Genomic DNA, 19416 nt, shown 5'->3' on the forward strand with positions numbered 1-19416 from the left:
GTTAGCAAGCTGGCCTCTGGTCCAAGATGTCCTGGGTTCGATTCCTGGTTGGAGATGGATGTACAGTCTTCAACACTACAGTTCTTCTTAGGTAGGGTCCCATCCTCACAAACGCGCATGTCACCTATATAGCATGACTAGCTGATGTACCCGTGCTTCGCTACGGGATTGGATTCTCAGAGAGACTGACCTTGTGGTTTTCCTAACTGAAGTCAACATTGGTCATTACAAAATCGTCGGTAGGAAAGTAGCGATTAAAAGCAATGACATCATATAAAATACTCGATCAAATGAAAAACCGCACATTTTTTCACTTTTAACAAACAGGACTACGCTGCCGATCTAACAGTCCAAAGTTCCAGAGCTGGAATGATCAAAGCCGCAGATAGCCGTGATCCATGAACACCCTTTGACTTTTTTCGGCGGGGAGGGGGGAGACTCTCGCGGCATAAACTATGCCCTTCTGCTAATATTTTTCCTAGGAGTGCCCGATGAGTCGGAAAATCTTAATTCACTACACTGGTGGCGGAAAAATCTATCTGACTTGGAGACAAATTTTTCCTCCAAGCAAGAGGAGAAACCCACTCTTCACAGATAATTTGGAATAAAATGAATGTAGAATTTAATAAAAGTAAAGAGGAAGAAGCTTTAATTAAGAAACGACTCTTTTCAGGGTCGAATTTTGAGTTATTTAGTGAATTGTAGTGCTATAATTTGGAATAGGCCTAAATTGTTATTCTATACCAGGCCATACTACTACTACTATTACTACTAAGTGAGGCTCTGCCTTAAGTATGCACGCTGCTCATTCAAAACAGCGCGTCAGATTAGGGATCGCATAGCTGGAATACTATGATGAACCTGTGTGTTACGTACCAGTTGTATCAGAAAGTGTATGAACCAGAGGAATGGCATGCTAAAGAAGAAAGTTTTCTATCTCCCCAGTTATTTTCCGCTAATATTCAGTCAGGCTGTTATACTCGGTACGCAGCAGTAATCCCATCTATTGGAGTTGAGAGGCAGCATAAGAGACAAAGAACTTCACATCGAACAATGGTCAATGTAATGTCACTGTTGATCAATGCTATGCGCTTTTGATATTGTAGGTCTTCACATTTAGTTTTCTTCCAACTCTGTAATACCACTCTTACCATAGTCGGTACGGTAAAACTGATTAATGTAATGTAATGTAATGTAATGTCACTGTTGATCAATGCTATGCGCTTTTGATATTGTAGGTCTTCACATTTAGTTTTCTTCCAACTCTGTAATACCACTCTTACCATAGTCGGTACGGTAAAACTGATTAAAACATAAATGATCGGAAATTGTATTCAATACAACTTTTGTTATGTAATACTTTTTGATAGCACCAATAACATAGGTATTTAAAAATTACATTTTAGGCGCCTTCCCCTAAACTGCAATTCCATCCAGGGTGAATAAATTTGTTTATAGCTTAGACTGTTGTTTCTCATTCCCTGACTCTATATAACGATTTTCATTAAATTCTGTTAACCCATTTTCTCGTGGCCCGGCGTTGATATGGGCTTAGCAACAAAATTACAATTTCATGAATATCTGTTTTATCACAGTCGGTACGGTAAAAATGTATAAGACATAAATGGTCGGAAATTTAATTCTATATAACTTTGGTTATGTAGTATTTATCGATACAACCACTAATAACTTAAATATTTGAGAAAAATTTTAGGCCTTCCCCTAAACTACCATTTCACTCAGTGTGAATAGAATGATTCATAACCTAGATTATAATAGCTCATTCTCCGACTACGCATGCCACATTTTCATTGAGATAGGACCACTCATGACGTAAATATTCAAGAATTAAATTTTTTGACCTTCCCTAAACTACCATTTCATTCAGCGTGAATAAAATTATTTATAGTCTAGATTGTAGCGACTCATTCCTCGGCTTTGAATACTAATTTTCATTACGATAGGACCACTAATAACATAAAAATTTGAAAATTAAATTTTAGGCCTTCCCCTAAACTACCATTTCTGTCAGCGTAAATAAAATTATTTATGACCTAGATTGTAGCGACTTATTCCCCGACTTTGCATACCAATTTTCATTAAGTTCTCTTTAGCCGTTTTCTAGTGATGTGTGTACATACAGACAGACAGTAATTACGGAAAAGTAAAAAGTGCATTTCCTGGTTACTGTGGACATGACCGATACAGAAATACCATTCTTTTCAAATTCTGAGCAGTGTACAGACAAAACTCATATATATAGATCCCTGGTTGGAGCTGGGTGTTTGTACAGTCTTCAACACGACAATTCATCTTAGGTAAGGCCCCATCTTCACAGACGTGCATGTCACCTATATAGCATCAACTCAGAAGACCTGCATCAGGCCTTCCCGGAAGCCATACACCATTATTATGTCATTTATGTTTAGCCATTTTCTAGTGATGCGTGTACATACAAACAGACAGTACATGTTCTTAATCTCGTCTCTCCATAATTCTTTCATTTTTTTACTTTATACTTCTTCCTTGAATTTCCTTGCATTCCTCCGAACAGTTCTGTTTATTGTATTTGTCTTCTTGGCTACAACACATCAGCCCTCTTTCAAGATTGGGGAGAAATTTTGGTTTGTTTGGGGCCACAGTAAATGTCCATTTTCTTGTACTTCTTATCAGTGTGGTGTCTATTGACAGAAAAACATTCATTCATTTCCTGTTCTCTGGTTTTTTTTTTTTTTTTTTTTTTTTTAATTATTTTTTTTTTTTTTTTTTTTTTTTTTTTTTTTTAAGAATACAACAATTTGAAATATGTCATATAAAGTAATCCAAGCATAACATTCCATATTTCTTTGGGCAGCATTTTTGAACTCAATTATATTACCATTTATTATTAATTATAAAATCCACAATACTGAAATTGGTAGTCTTCTTCGTGCGATTCATTTCTTATGTACAGTATATGTCTTCCTATGCTTGTGTCTCATCCCTTGCTTCTCTGTATGGTAATTGGCACAGTAATGGCGTTGATATCATGTACTGCCTCACTCCTCCACCTAGATATCCTATGGCACAGAGTGCTGTCAGGGCTGCCAGTGCGTGGTGATACTCTCAGTGTGAGACCGTGAGGAGGAGTGCGGACAGCGGTGGCACCAAGCTTGCACTCACCTAACTTCTCGCTCTCTGCTGTTGCCTGCTACCTCTCTAGCCACAACATTGCATGTCTTGTTGCCTTTCAGAAGGTATTCCTCAGATTGTATACCCCTTCCGAATACCCCCAGGCAATGTTATGAAGGAAACTTGGCATTAATTTCCCTGGGCGGTTTAGATAGACAGTTGCTCTGCCTCTGCGTATACAAGAACTCAAAAACTGTCTAAATAATCAATAAATCACAACCCTTATGTGTTCTGGTTGTGGATTTCAGAATCATCACATTGCACAAACAGACTAGTAAATATGTCCTTCCCTTTGGAACTGGCCAAATGACTTCCACCCATCAATACATATTTTCATTGCATGTGATAAATGATGTGATCTGTATTGACTCATGACTATAATCATATTAAAGTTATACATTGTATTGAATAGGTCGATTGGACTTCTTAAATTTCCTTATAAGAAATGTCTGATTATACATATTTTACCACAAAGTAAAGAGAGAGAGAAATAAATTATGAAAATCAATAGAAAGGGAAGAAAGCAAATTAGATGCAATACAGGGAGTATAACAAAAACAACTTTTACAAAAACAACTCAAAAAAAAAAACACCAAACTTTACTCTTAACATTTTCACATACCTCTGCAGATCCTGTTAAATAGCGACTGTCGGAAAGACCAATTGTCAAAATTAACCATCAGTGTCACAAGCTTGCCAATCAGAAAACAAGAAGAGAGAGAAATCAATAAATAGCACACATGTCAATATTGCCCATTACCACACCCTCCAGTGTGCTTAGTGGTATGAGATTTAAAAAATCATTTCATCAAAACTGCAGTGGTGGATTGTTGTTTGCGATTTTCATCACATGCCATACTTTTCTGGAAACGGAACCTGATCAGCCACTTTCAGTAATTCTGCCACAAACAATAACTTAGCCATTCTATCAGTAATTTTGCACTGATAGTATTGTGTGACTAACTGAACTCTAACCTAACCCTTTAACTAACAGTGCTTTCTGGTGAACCAGAAGCTAAGCAGTCTCTATCAGTAATTTTGTCACAAGCAGTAACCTAACCCTCCATATCAGTAATTTTGACTCTAGCAGTGATAAGTGCTGAGGTCACTGCACGATCTAAGCAAATTTTAACCTAACTCTGTCATCAGCTGCTTCCCGGTAAACCAGAATCCAACTAGTCGCTTACAGTAAACAGTGAGGGGTCATTAGGAAGGCCATGTCATGATGCATAGCAATGTTTGTCCACATCAGTGGTGGTTCGTGACATTTTACTCCAGCAGGGCTGTGCCACCATCTCTTCCCCCTTCCCAATTGGTCCACTTTTCACTGACCAGCACCACAATATTTTTAGCTAAAATGTAATAATAACCTGATGACATTGGCTGAATAGAAAACTGTTTCCGAGACAGAATGATCACGTAGCGAAAATCAGATATCGTAAAAACCTTTAAAAATACCTGTGTTGACAGATATATCTGTCTCATCGCGGCCCGTGAGTGCTAGTTCAGACTGCCCACAGAACTTAACTTGCTAAGAATGTATCGGTTCTTTGAAACCTGTTCGTTTAATTGTTTAATTTTAAGTCTGTATGCACTGTCCAATTGGCATCAGATATCTACTCTACCAAGCATAACAAATTGAATACTAGCATATGTGTTCACCGCTCATTTAATATTTTTTTCACCTTTCCAATAAGGTGTGTTATGTCTAAAAGACTGACTGATGTCTATGCAGGATCAACGACATCCATTGCTGAACAAGAGAAAAAAAATTCCTTATTTCACAACCACACAGTTAGTCAGCGTGCTTATAATGTGACGGATGAAATTTCCAAGTTTATACATTTTCATTCTGTACGTGTGAAATATTTAAATTCTTAATTCTTGCCCATGTTCAAAACTTAATTCTCGCCACTGCTTAATGCTGCTTACAGAATTCATCTTTTTTGTCTTCTTAAAGTTAAACCGCAACATTTATTTTTCAACTAGGAAGATAAACACTAAATACACGAATGAAGGTATTAACACAAGACTTAAATATCGAAGGTAGAAGTGTGTGAATTTGTGCTCATCAGTTAGTAAGTAGCACAGCTACCAAGATGCATGGCTAGTGCATATAATGGAGGCCACTGCATAGGCTGCTTGGAGCCACAGGCAGGTCCAATGCACTATGAGACTTGGCACACTGGGCGAAACGGTGGCAACCAAGAATGAGTTAGCTGGAAAATTTATTATGTCCAATAACAGACCATTTACAAATTATGAATTTACTAATTCCAGAAAAATATTTCACGTTCCCTGTGGGAATTAATATCTATATCACCTTTGACACCGAACCCAATCTTCCTCTGTGTTGTCAGTAGTGATTTCTTCATTAAAATCTTCTGAAATGGCATGAAAACCTGCATTGCCAAAACAGTTTCAAATTGTGTCCATTGTGGCTTGTTGTTGTGCTGCTGCAGACATATGCATGGTTTGTAGTGTGTTCAATTTCAATTCCTCAACCTCATTTCTTTCAAGGAAAGAAATAGCTGCTCTTTGAATCAGAGCCTTCCTGTACTTCACTTTCACTAAATGAAGAATGCCGAGGTTCAAAGGCTGCCGGTGACTGGTGTGGTTAGGCGGAAGTAGGACCACTTTGATATGCTGCAGGAAGGATGTATCAGAAGATTTGAGCTGGGCACCTATTTTTTTTTTGCAAGTTTTGCAAGTTGCTTTACGTTGCACCGACACAGATAGGTCTTATGGCGACGATAGGACAGGAAAGGGTTAGGAATGGGAAGGAAGCGGCCGTGGCCTTAATTAAGGTACAGCCCCAGCATTTGCCTGGTGTGAAAATGGGAAACAACGGAAAACCATCTTCAGGGCTGCCGACAATGGGGTTTAAACCCACTATCTCCCGAATACTGGATACTGGCCGCACTTAAGCGACTGCAGCTATCGAGCTCAGTGGGCACCTGTTTAGCACCAATACTATCCTCCTTCCTGCCGATCCCTCTTCACATTCAAGCTTCATTTAAAAAAAAAAACATTCTAATGTCATCCACAAATTTTTAAGCTATATTTGCATGGTAGTGTACATATTTTTTTAAAACATCTTGAATTCTTAAATTTTCCAAGTATTAGTGCGGGTACTTTTTCACTTCCGTTGCTATTAATGCATAACAAGGCCATCACTAATGATACCTTTCTTAGCGGCATATCCTTGAAGAAGGCTAGGCAACATATTCTTCCAGCACAACCATATCGTCATGAACTTCCGCACTCGCCACACGTTTTGGAATGAAAGATTGGGCTGTTAAAAAAAAAATGGTCAAACCAGCCATTAGAAGCATGGAAATCGACCAAACCCATCTTGCAAACCATCGCCTCATGGTCCGTATCGATAAATTAATCAATAAATCAAACAGAGAAATTGTTCCACCTAATCGATCGATACCTTTTTGTTTTATTTTGCCTTTGGCAAAATTAATTTACAAGTAGTACATGTTTCGTTTAGATTGACTAAACATCATCAGCTACAGTTTTTTGGTTTAGGTAGAAATACATAAAAGTACAGAGACACATTATTCCATGTGAATCTTGAAACCATCTCTAACATATTAACAAATTTAAAGGTTGAACCTTTGAAAACTGGGGGGGGGTTAAGAACTTAGCTGTCTGTTTTGATTGAAACTTGGCTAATAAAATTTTCTAAAAACATGTTATAATTGATGACTAGAAAATGTCTGTTCTTTTTGTGTTCCCATAACATGGAATGTAGAAATATAAACTATTTTCTTATATATATCATCGTGTTTGAACTGGAAATTCCTAGTTGCATCTTGTATGTTGAGGCTAATGATATTTGTGGTGGAATTTAATATTATTCCATACCTGCCAACTTTCCAGATTTAGGCAGGACACTCCTGATTTTCGACTGTTTTTTCCGTCTCCTGATTAATCTCTTATTTCTCCCGATTTTTGTATATTTTTTGGTGAACTTCAAACATATGTTTTCAAATCCCTGCCAATTTAGTTTTGTGCGCCACTGGCCAAAAGTTTTTGCTCATTGGCCGCTTTCAAATGAAATATCGACGTTTCTTAATACGAGAAATGCACACGAATGTGCGATGTTTATTGAATATTGTGAAGCCTGTTGATTGTCAGTCTCGTTCTCTCATGCTATATTCGTGTTCGTTCACATCAGTCTAGTCGATTCTAAAGTCTAGTCACTAGATTTGGAGGTTTTTTTTTAGTAATGTAGTGACAAAATTTCAAAGATAGCGACTAATGGCTTTTCTAGAGATTTTAGGAGCCATTCGGGGCAATTCTGGCAAATTTTAATTTATTACTTGATAAAAATAGCATTGCGCTTTGCATAATCACGCGGGCGCATGATGCAATATATTAATCCATGCAGTTGCTAAGTAATGGCATCTAAGTGCATGCCTGATTCACACTTGTGGAGCATGAGTTCATACTATTCTAGGAAGGCTTATCAGAGATTATCATCTCACTCACATACTTCCTGTGAGGGAATAGAGATGTGTAATTTGCCATTGAGAATGGAGCTCCCGTTAGATGTTACCGCCAAATGCGAAGTGCGCACAGTTATTTGGTTTTTGAACACATTTCATGGTTGAAATCCATCACCAATTGACGGAAGTGTATGGTGAGTCGTGCATGGATGTCAAAAATGTTCTTAAGTGGTGTAGAGAGTTTGCAGCCGGTCGGACTGAAATTCACGACGAACGAACAAAGGAGCGGGAGACCGTCAATTTCCGTCAAGACAGTCGTGAAGGTTGAGCAAATTGTGCGTGAAGATCGACGGATCACCCTGGATGATCTCTGCACTTCGGTTCCTGAGGTTTCCTGAAGTACCGCTCACAACTTCCTCAACAGTATGGTGGCGAGCTGGTATGACATGAGCATACAAAAACTGTCACAGTGTCTACAAAAATGCATCAACCGAAATGGTGATTATGTATAGAAAAATAGCTAAATGTTCAAGCTGAAAAATGATGTAAACCATTGTAGAAATAAACAAGTCTATGTATTTATAAAAGAATAGGAGACCTTATTTTTGGGATTACCTTCGTAGCATAGTACTCCAGCATTACGCGAGACATGTAGAATAAGCAATGGTATCTCCTGATTTTCATATCAGAATCTCCTGTTACTTGGTTTTGTAAAGTTGGCAGGTATGTTATTCTGAGAATTCATAAGTTGGTGCAACACGTGTTTGTGCATTGAATGGTTAGTTGGTTTGCGACATGACCTACTACCAAAATTGAAAAATGGGAGTGTAGGTGCTATGTTTAACCTTCTTCCTGTGGTTAACTTGTGTTAAAATTTGTCAAACTTATCTCAAATATAGGAGCGTTGCCCCACGTTCTTACTGCCTTGGGAGTGGCCCTGCGCTCATAGCCTCAGCTTTTAATCCAGTGTAATACCGATGTGTGTGGGGAACAATTTCTCTGCTTGATTTATTGTTCAAACCCATCTTGGGCCGATGACCTAGATGTTAGGCCCTGTTTAACAAGCAAGCAAACCCATCTTTGCGATTTCTCAAGCATTTTGTTTTGTATGTTCCTGTAAGAGTGTTTTCATTTTTCCCCCTTGAACATTTCATTAAAATATTTTCTAGTTCCTCATACGGAGAAAAACAAATATTCTTGCCCCAGAACCAGACTCCACTCCCGCAGTTAGAACAGTGTCCTTCTCTTTCACGATGCCATATGGCCTAAGGGCTGCCAAATCATTATTTTTTGCCATCTGTGACAAAGTAATCCACACCCGGGCGACTGGAGTGGAACATTGATGATGATGATGATGATTTGACAAAGGAACGTGGCTATTCTTTTCAACATAACTAATGATGTCTTTGAAGAGTGAGCTTCTTACTACATTTGGCAGCCATAACAAAAGTAGTTTACCTTAACTCGCAGCACAACTAATACAGACACAAATGTAACTTGCAGTACAACTTGTAACAAAGGAACAAAACAAACAGTGAATGAGGATGGATTAGTCTTCACATTGCACCCTCCACATGATTTCGAAGCAGTGATTTGGAGCCGCGAGACAAAACACCTAACTGCTCTCGTTGGAGAAAGGACCACTGAAGAGCAGCTAGCATAACCACAATTGTTGGTTGCTGGTAACAGTGATTTCCAGAGGTTGCATCATTTTATCATGGTTCCACACATCGCACCCACCATCTCCCGAATGTATGCTCGGAGCTACGCAACCCAAACCACCCAGCCAATTCGCTCATTGACAGTAGTGTGTATCTGCCTGTAGGGTCACAATCACTTCAGAGTGTTTAACATCTCTAATTGTTTATTTAATGTTTTTTTAAAAATTATCTAATTTCACAGTCTTTTTAATTTTTGAGTTCTTTACAAACTATGTCTTTTTAAAAAATCAAAATTCAGTGTATTGTGTATTCTTTGTTTTTGCGCAGTCTGTAGATGGAGGAAGAATTTATAATAAAAATTTGAAAATGAGAGATGAGGATGAAGAAGATAAATGTTGTCTCGTTGTAGAATTTCGTTATGGCGTCGATAACTGAGATGTGTACCAAATAGAGAGCGGTTATAGACCCTTGCAGATTAATCTATGATAAACTACATTATCCATTTGAAGAATGGTTTCATCTGTAGTAGTCCTGAAGAACGTTTGTTTGATAGTGTAAGGCATAGGTATTTTGTTCCAATTAAAGCACAGTTTTGAGGAAACTGGAATAAAATGCATTAGTTGCTTGGAAGTTAGGTTTGCTACTTATAGGTACAATTGTGATTTTCTTCCACAGCGTAATGTTGTATGCACCGAGTGGTTATGATTAAAAATTCCCTACTTAAACTGTCTCTTCGTAGAAAATGAGCGAGTGCATAAACAGTAAACTTAATGTGAACATTGCCAAGGGCATGATGAAGAGAAGTAATGAATAAGCAGTTTGAATTAATGATTTTTAGTGCATTATCAAATCATGCAATATACCTGATTTCTGTGTACCTAGCATCCATCTCACTACAAAGTGTGCTTGAAATGGCACCAATCTGTGTCCAGGACAGTCTGAAAGTATAGGATATCTCGCTACACAAAGCATCTCCATGGTTATGCCTGATGACTTTTGATATGCTTGTCTTCATATAGGAACATGTGTGAACATTCCCCTGTTAAACCCTATCTTTCAGGTACTGGTGAACGATGCAATTCTTGTAATAAAATGCTGTGGTTGGCCTGGTGAATGTAATAGTATGGCAAGGCATGCGACTGTGAAGTTGTCAGAGTTGATTAAGACATAAGATCTCAGTGCATTTGATTGTGGCCAGATTGTTGGTGCCAGACTTGTAGGCTGTTCCATCTCCAAAAACATGGAGGCACTAGGCTTTCCAACGGCCACCATGCCAAGTGTGCACCACGAGTGTGTAAATTCAGACAAAACCACTGCCGCCATGATCAACGATGACAGAGGTCCCCTTCAGCAAGCTGGGATGGTAAGACCGGGTTGACGATCCGCGCTGCAGCACTGGACAACAATGAAGTGTGAGTAACGATACCATTCAGAACCATTTGCTCACAGTGGTGTAGAGAAGCCACTTTCTGACTAGGGTTCACCTCAGGATATCTGACATAAAAACTGACATGGGCTAAATATCTCTGAACATAGAAAATGGTCTTCTGGACAGTTGACTCAAGGTACCAAGTAGTGTACCCTGAAGACAGGGTAACAGTGAATCACCAAGCTTATGAGACAATGGATCCTTGTTGCCAGAAGGGTAAAGTTCAGGCTGGTGGTGGTGGTGGTTTCCTTGTGTGAGGACTGTTCACATGGGTTGGGGCAACTGGTACATCTACCAACATCCCTCACTGTTAAACGATGCAAGAACCTTCTGTCAGATCATCCCCACCCATCTGCTCTCCAGCACTCAGCAGACCTATACCTTCAGCAAAACATTCGCTGGTGAATCGCTCCCAAATCATAGCTAATTGGTTAAGTGAACTTTCCGCAGACTTGTAGATACAGCAAACTCCCGATTGTCCAGGTGCGGATTATCCGGTTTGCAGGTTATCCGTGCACCCCCAAGGTTTATTGTATTATTATTTTTAATGTTACTTTATTTTTGTTACAGCATATTGAATATATGTGAACTGCAAGCTTGAAATTTCAGTGCATGGTGCACGCTCTCGACTGCAAGCATGCTTTGTTCAAGAACCAAACCCTAAACAATGTACTTTATAGAGGTATTTTGTTGGTATTCTCTGATTGCAGTCATGGTTACAAAGCGAAATAAAGTGCTTTTAACTTTAAAACAAAAGCTTGAATTAATTGACAAGTTAGAGAAAGGAGAATCAGTAAAGAAATTAGTGAATGATAACAGGATTGGTGTTCAGACAGTTAGAGACATTAAAAAATAGCAAACAGAAACTCTTAGAATTCACGTTTTGTACCTCAAATGTTTTACAAACAACAGACATTGTAAGTAATTTTTATATTGGCCTACTTTATTGATTAAAGTGGTCATTGAATGTGTTACGGTAATTGTTTTACATTATTGCATTTTCAAATAGTATTGTATGTTCTGTATTATTAAAAATTTCCTTGGGCATTAAAATGCACAAAATCGTATTATCAGGGTTTTCAGTTTTCCATGCAAATTTGTCCAGTGATTGGCCTGAATAATCTTCTAAAAATGAATATAAAAGTATACTTTGTTTCAAGGCAGCCTCTGCATGAGAGGAAGTATTTCCTAAAATAAATAGATACAGCATTACATTGATATTGATGATGTTATGTTTCAGAACCTTTCCTCAGTCTTCTTGAAAGGCAACTTAGAATATCTTAGAGGAAACTACAGGAAAGCAATCAAAGTGCTGAATTCCATCCCACAAAATACTCCTTCTTTTAAGTAAGTAGTTTACAAACTTAAGCTATTTAGTACATTATTTTCAATAATGTAGATAGCATTTTCTACTGCTGTTTGAAATCAGTTTATTTTTCTGTTTTCTCTCGTTTATTTCTTTTAGTGCCCAGTGAAATAAATAACCATCTGTTGAAGAAAAAGTCTGTGAATGTTTTCAGCCTAAAGGATTAGATTTCCATATGGATGCATTTCAGAAGAAGAAAATCACTGAGAATCAGTTTTGTTAATGAAGAAAATTCATTTTTTCAAGTTAACCAAATTAATGTTATGATATCAATCTATTAGTCTATCTTCTATAGAGCATCCAGAGTTAAGAAAAGACTACAGGCCTTATGGGCCTGCTGCCTTCCACTGTTGCCATACTCGCTCACTCAGCGCGGCTCGGACACTGCTTGCGAAATACAGTTATGACATAAAATTATACAACGCTTGGTACAGCTGTTGCACGACTAATAATAATATAAATGCCAGATTATCTCCAGTAATTAATGAAATTTCGTTTTGCCATAACGTTTCTAAGGATAATAGCCCACTGACTGTATCATTCGAAATAGAGGAAGAGTTTGAACATGCAGGGATGCGAACTAAATAATAATAATAATAATAATAATAATAATAATAATAATAATAATAATAATAATAATAATAATAATAGTAATAATAATAATAATAATAATAATAATAGTAATAATAATAATAATAATAATAATAATATGCATATCCAGAAACCGAAATGATTGTCTTGTTTCTTATATCTGAGAAAGTTTCATGATCGTTGTTGCTTTAAGGGAGCGCAGTGCGGAGTCTATTAGCCCCCAGAAACATTTCATTATTAAGGCATATACTGTGTGGTTACAACACGGGAAACTGACGGCGAGATATCTCTGTCTCGGTGACGTATCCTTCAGCTCATTTCAGATAAATTTTCTCGTAAGTGACAACAGATGCAAGGGCTTCATGTTTATCACAAAATACGATAACTTAAATATTCTTCCGCAGCATAAAATACGGAATGCTGAATGACCTATTCGTATGATTTCTTAAAATCAGGTAGTTCGGTGTTGCTGTTTTTCGGAAGTGAGGATTGTGTTCAGAGTTGGCGGTTCATCTCTAAAATAGAATTCATGAACAGTGCGCCGTATTCCACTTCTGACAAAATCATGGTATTTAATGAGTCTGGAATTACTGCGAATTAACTGTTTCCTTTCCCGCTTCTTGCTGGGACTCTGGAGTGCCCTTCGCTGGCTTCCTTCCTTATTTTGAAGACGGAAGTCTTCGAAATTCCTAAAAACTTTGCGGCTTTATCTACTACCTAGTTTACACTTCGTCCTGGATGCTTTGTTTTCAAATATGAAAATGAATTAAGCACCATTTGCCGTTCCTTTCTCCTGACAACTTCACTACTTATCCTTTTCACATGTTCAGCTATAATTTAAATGTATTACTCGCTGACTGATTATATAAAAAATACTAAACAGACAAAAACTATACACGATACACACAACCAAAAGCAATGCAATACACGAAAAATGAAACACAATAAATTATACTGTATTTATAACAAAACACTATGCGCCCCAGGAAGACGATCACTTCACTCTGCCGAATATCTCCCAATCATTGTAATGAGTGACACACACAAAAAGGGAAACATGCCGCACTGACCTCACCAATGATGATTCGCAGTGGTTAAGCTGAGTTATTACACGTGTTGTCTACTGTACACACTTCCGCACTACACGCTGAAATGTGGCGCGCAATGCGACAAGCATGGCCGGCTGTTCCGTGTACTGAACCGCATATACGATATTTAAAAGGATAAACTCAAAGATATCAAAATGATTTTACGTCTTATTTAGTATTGTATGGCACAACCAATAAGAAAAAGTATACATTTTGATAGGAATTCATTATAATGTTTATATACATGTAGAACTAAAGTGGGTAACACCAACAGAAGTAAAAGCCCATAAGGCCTGTAGTCTTTTCTTAACGCTGGATGCTCTATAGTAGTCATTTATGGTATTTGCAGACTGTCTCCAATATTACAGTACTTCGATGGCACTGGAGACATATTTTTTAAATACATGTGCAATTATTTTTGTGGGAGCGGGTGCCATAGTCAGCTGAAGCCATGCATCACTATTTCACTTATTTACATATTGCAGGCATTTAGATTGTGACTATGTACTATTTGTGTCTAATGGTGCCAATTTGAAACTATAGTGGTATCATAAATGAGGAGTTTTGAAATTTCTAAAATTACCATTATATTTGAAAGGGTGAATGAATTTGAAAGCGGTGGGTTCTATGAGTTTAATGCACAGTTAGACATTAAGCTACAGTGTAAAAGTTCTGTAACTGCAGAATATATTGGAAGAGAAAGTACTCACATATCCCTTATATCATTGGATCAACACTGTGAAATTCAAGCTTAACTTGGAGAAAGTTCATTGATTCATAAAAGATGATAGGGATCTTTTCTTTTCGTGAATTGGTTTTTTACAAATTGTAAGGTAGATGCAATACCGTATGCATTTTTTAAAGTCTGTTGCATGGTTTGCAAACTTTTTACAATTTTGTTTGCAAATTTTAGTAAATTTACCATTTTTTCACAAATTCTTATATAATTGACAGCTTTTTTTTTTGGGGCATATTTATATGTTTTTCTCCACTCCTTTCTGCCATTTTGTACACATTTTGCAATGAAAGCTGTGATATATTGCAGGACATCATCCATCAATCTATCGCGTAGTATTAATAAGTTAAAATTATAAAATTCTTTTATTAATAACCACCTACTCAATACAATATTGAACGAATTGGACAGGGGTAAGTTTAAATAACTTCCTTAATGATTCCAAATAAAATTTGTACAACGAATAATTGGATAGGGGTAACTTTTAATCTTCACAGTTTCATTTTTTTAAATGCAAACAATTCCTTTAGGCAACATACTCTTAAACAATTTTTAATTAATAGTTACATTTTCCTGCCGCTTACAGGTCGTACTCCAAACTATCCAACTAAATGAAAACTGAACAATTTGACCAACAATCTACATAATCTTCTCCACCAGACAGTAAGAAAGGTCTAGAAAAAGAAGGAACACTATACCATGAAGACAAGTGTGCAAGACATTAACAGAAAACTTTCAAACTTGAACCAGTGCAAGTGACAACGAATGAAATCAAAGATGTTTTAGTTTAGAATAGTTTTTAACTTGTATAATTTTAATCCTAACTAACAAACACAACCCCACCGCACCCTCCCTCGCCACTTAAACGTCCCTTACTAACACATTTTAATTATGAAATGTTTTATGCTTTTTCACCTAAGCTTTAAGCGAAACAGCTGATGATGATTGCTAAGCAATCAAAACATGTACTGTAAGTTTTTAATGACATAAAATTTACCAAGCTCGATAGCTGCAGTCGCTTAAGTGCGGCCAGTATCCAGTATTCGGGAGATGGTAGGTTCGAACCCCACTGTCGGCAGCCCTGAAGATGGTTTTCCATTCCATAGTGTAGGAAGCCAACATGAGAAGCCATATTGTCCATGATACCCAGAAATGTCTATGTGTATGTGTGTGATGCCCAGCCAAATTTATGCACGCAGAGATCTTAAATTTTTAACATAGGTGCATTCTTAGATGATTCATTATACAGGAAAAATCTGCTTTCATTATTTATTTATTTTTTATTATTCTTCTGTAGGAGAGGGTTCAAGAGGTATTGGGAACAAAAGCGAGCATCCAAAAAGAACTAGTCATAAGCGCTCCCTAGTGAGCTTAAATCACTATATATATTCGTTTACAGCCGTTAGAGGTCACGTTAGATAACAGTTACATGTTTCTGGAAGCCTTCTTCACAGCCCAAAACTTAAGGATCCTTTTTCTGGCAGCCTGTCTTCTTTCATCTGTCCACCCACGGTTAAGTTTTGGTTCCTCATGGAATCCCTGAAATTTGTCGATCACTGACCTAAACTTTGATCGGTTTGAGATGTCTTCTGAATTTAGTCCCACCTGTTTGAGATCCTTTCTCACCTCCCTGGACTATTTGTATGACACTTTAGGTCTGCTGTCTGGTATTGTAAAAATCCTTTTCGTTAGTCTCTTCTCATCCATTCTAAATAAATGCCCATAGAATTTAAATCTCTGTTTTCTCATGGACTCGATTAGCCTTTCATTGTCTCTGTAAAGTTCTTCCCTTCCTCGCAACCTATACTGTCTGTCCACAATCTTTGGACCCAATGGGACATATGCATAAAAATATAGAACATTCTACAAGCATAAGTAATAAGTAAAAGTAAATGCTTTCAGCAAATACTGGCAAGTAAAAGCATTTGCTTAAATTGATATGAATAACCTTTTGCTTGTGCTGTCTAGAAAGTGCTGCAAGTTTTTCCAGCATATGCTGACTTCTTAGAATATTCTAACTAGCATTTTCTAATCGCGCAAAGCATGCTGGTTGCCGACAAGAGGTTATGTTAGTATAGAAACACGTGTTGACCGCCGTAACCTATGAGTTTTGTATTCGGTGTTACTGGTGTTTACAGCTCGTTTCCATTTCCTGCAGTGCATATTCAGTGTTCTACGATGTCCGAGATATCAGAAACAGATGTAGAAATTGACGTAAATTTTTGCTTCATTTCAATGATCAAACAGTTACCAGTATTATTAAGTAATTCGCAAACTCCTTCGACGAAAACAGCTAAATTACAAGCTGTTGAGCAGTTACGCGAGAGTTGTGAGAAGAATCTCGGGCGGCAATTCCCAGCAGATCAGGTGAAAAAAGGATCCATAACATGAAGACCGAAGTGAAAAAGAAGAGTGACCGTAACACTACAGGAAACATGAAGATACAGTTGAAGAAATGGGAGGAGGAACTTCTAAATTTAATGGAAGGACAACAAAATCCATCATTCACTCGTGTACCAGGTATGTCTATTAATTAATTTTTTAAAACAATTTGCTTTACGTCGCGCCGAAACAGGTAGGTCTTATGGCGGCGATGGGATAGGAAAGGCCTAGGAGTGAGAATGAAGTGGCCGTACCCTAAATTAAGGTACAGCCCTGGCATTTGCCTGGTGTGAAATGGGAAACCACGGAAAACCATATTCAGGGCTGGGGTTCGAACCCACTATCGCTCGGGTGCAACCTCAAAGCTGCGCGGCCCTAACTGCACGGCCAACTCGCCCGGTATTAAACTTTACTGGACTCATTGATGAAATACCACATCACTCCGCAAGCTGTGTATTAATTAGAAAAATAATCATTAGGCCTAACGTATTTCTTTCATGTTGAGTTCATTTTATTAATCTGTAGATCAAGGTCAGTAATTCTATTTCATCAACATTTCCGGAGGATGCACTGTAGGAGGAAGTAAGGAACACGCAGCTGATATCAATGATGATAGCATATGGCTACAGAGTATGACACCACCACCAAGAAAGTACAAGAAAATAAAATTAGCTGCGGAGACTGAGGAGATGGAAAGACTTTCGAACATGGAACTTCAGAGACTGGTGTTATTGGAACAGCTTAAGTTAGCTCGCATGCAACAACAGGAAGTAGAAGAACGGAAATTAGTTTCAAAATTAAACTTAAGTGAACAAACCTACATACAGTTTGAATGATGTGTGGAACATAAAATCAGAGAAATAAGTGTTGGTATTTGTATTCAACTGAGGCGAAATGATACAGTACCGTACAAGATGAAGTGAATCACAAATTTATAACGATGTAAGAGTATAAGTTCAATGAAAAACACGAGCCACACAACTGTTAAATTTTGTCATTTCCAGATCACAGTGCTTCACTACTTTCCTAGTTAATTTACAGCAACTTGTTGAAACAAAATCTTAGCAATTTCATTTCTTCTCTGTGCACTATGTCTTCTCATGTCATCATAACCATATTCTTGTTCACCCCCATCAGCAGCACCATCATCATCGTTTTCTTCAGTATAAACATTATCAGAATTGTCCTCATCTCTTAAATGCTTAGAGACGTTATGCAGCACAAAGCAACAGATAATAATGCGTGAAATTTTCTGCAGAGAGATTCTGACTTTGTTTGCTAGTAGAGGGAAACATCTCTTCAGCTGACCAAAACATCTTTCAATAATTACTCTGTTATGAGCTTGCACGCGATTGTAATTTTCTTCTTGTGGATTTTGAGGGTTTCGGTAAGGAGTTAGCAGCCAAGGTACAAGCCCGTAACCTGAATCACCCAGCAGTATTGCAGCTCCCGCATGGTCTCGCAATCCTTCATACACACGTGAATTCTTAAATATGCGACTGTCATGTACAGAACCAGGCCAGCTAGCATCAACACTTGTAAAAACTTCGCTTGAATTGCCTTGTACATTGATAGAAGCGAAATTTTTGCGGTTGATGTATTCATCGCCGTGTAGTTGTGGCTTTAAAATAGGTACATGTGTACAATCAAGAGCACCGATCACACATGGAAAGTTAAAGCGTTGCTGCCATTCCTCTTTAGCTATATTGATTTCTTATGGACGTGACGGAAATTTTATCCAGTGATGTGCTTTTAGAAAAATTTTCTCGCTGACGAAATCAATGGTTCTACTAACAGTACTTTGATGCACTCTCGTATCTTCTCCTATCCCAACTTGAAAACCCGGATCGCCAACAAAACGAAGAAATATCTGCATTCGTTCCTTCGATGTTAACGCACCACCACACGTCTCGCCACTTTCTCCCAAGAAAGAGCTCTAAAGTAATTCAACATTTTCTTCGTTAAATCTATACAAATGTTTATATGCATGTTCATCACTACGCCGTCTGGGATTATACAGTTTCTTGCGTCGGATATTCACAATTTGCGCCATTAAATCAACCAGAAGACAACACTAAGTTGTCACAGAACAAACTTCAAGCTAACTGAGACTGGCTTGGTAAATCTTAAGCAAATGGTTGCATAGTATTAGCACATGCTAGGTTTTATTCATGTAGAATTCAGCATTTGCTGGAAAATTAAGCAAATGCTTGCTAGCAAGTAAATACCAGTAAGTAAAGCAACTGCTAGATTATTTTATTCATACTTATTCCAGCATATGCTTACAAAGGAGGTAGCAAAAGCATATGCTAGACTTTATGCATACGTCCCATTATTTTGCAAAGGATCCTTCTTTCAAATTTCTCAGTTTCTCTCGGTCCCGCTTTCTCTGTCATTTGGAGGCATTCACTAGCATATAGACATTCCCTTTTAATCACTGTATTGAAGTGCCTTAGTTTAGCTCAACTGGAGATGGTTTTCTTCTTGTATACAGGATATTTCCTTCAAAATACAATTATTTTTATGTAAGTA

General features: G+C 37.6%; 1 protein-coding gene across 1 annotated transcript in view; it reads left to right on the top strand.

Annotated features, from left to right (window-relative positions):
• Not10 (CCR4-NOT transcription complex subunit 10) overlaps window positions 1–19416 on the top strand; it is a 149528-nt gene that overhangs the window by 27244 nt on the left and 102868 nt on the right. Inside the window, exon 5 of the mRNA XM_067148623.2 lies at window positions 11962–12068. Within this exon, the coding sequence (XP_067004724.1) occupies window positions 11962–12068 (107 nt within the window). The remainder of the gene's footprint in view (window positions 1–11961; window positions 12069–19416) is intronic.

Source organism: Anabrus simplex, chromosome 5 (assembly GCF_040414725.1).
Source record: "Anabrus simplex isolate iqAnaSimp1 chromosome 5, ASM4041472v1, whole genome shotgun sequence".
In the NCBI taxonomy this organism is placed as follows: domain Eukaryota; kingdom Metazoa; phylum Arthropoda; class Insecta; order Orthoptera; family Tettigoniidae; genus Anabrus; species Anabrus simplex.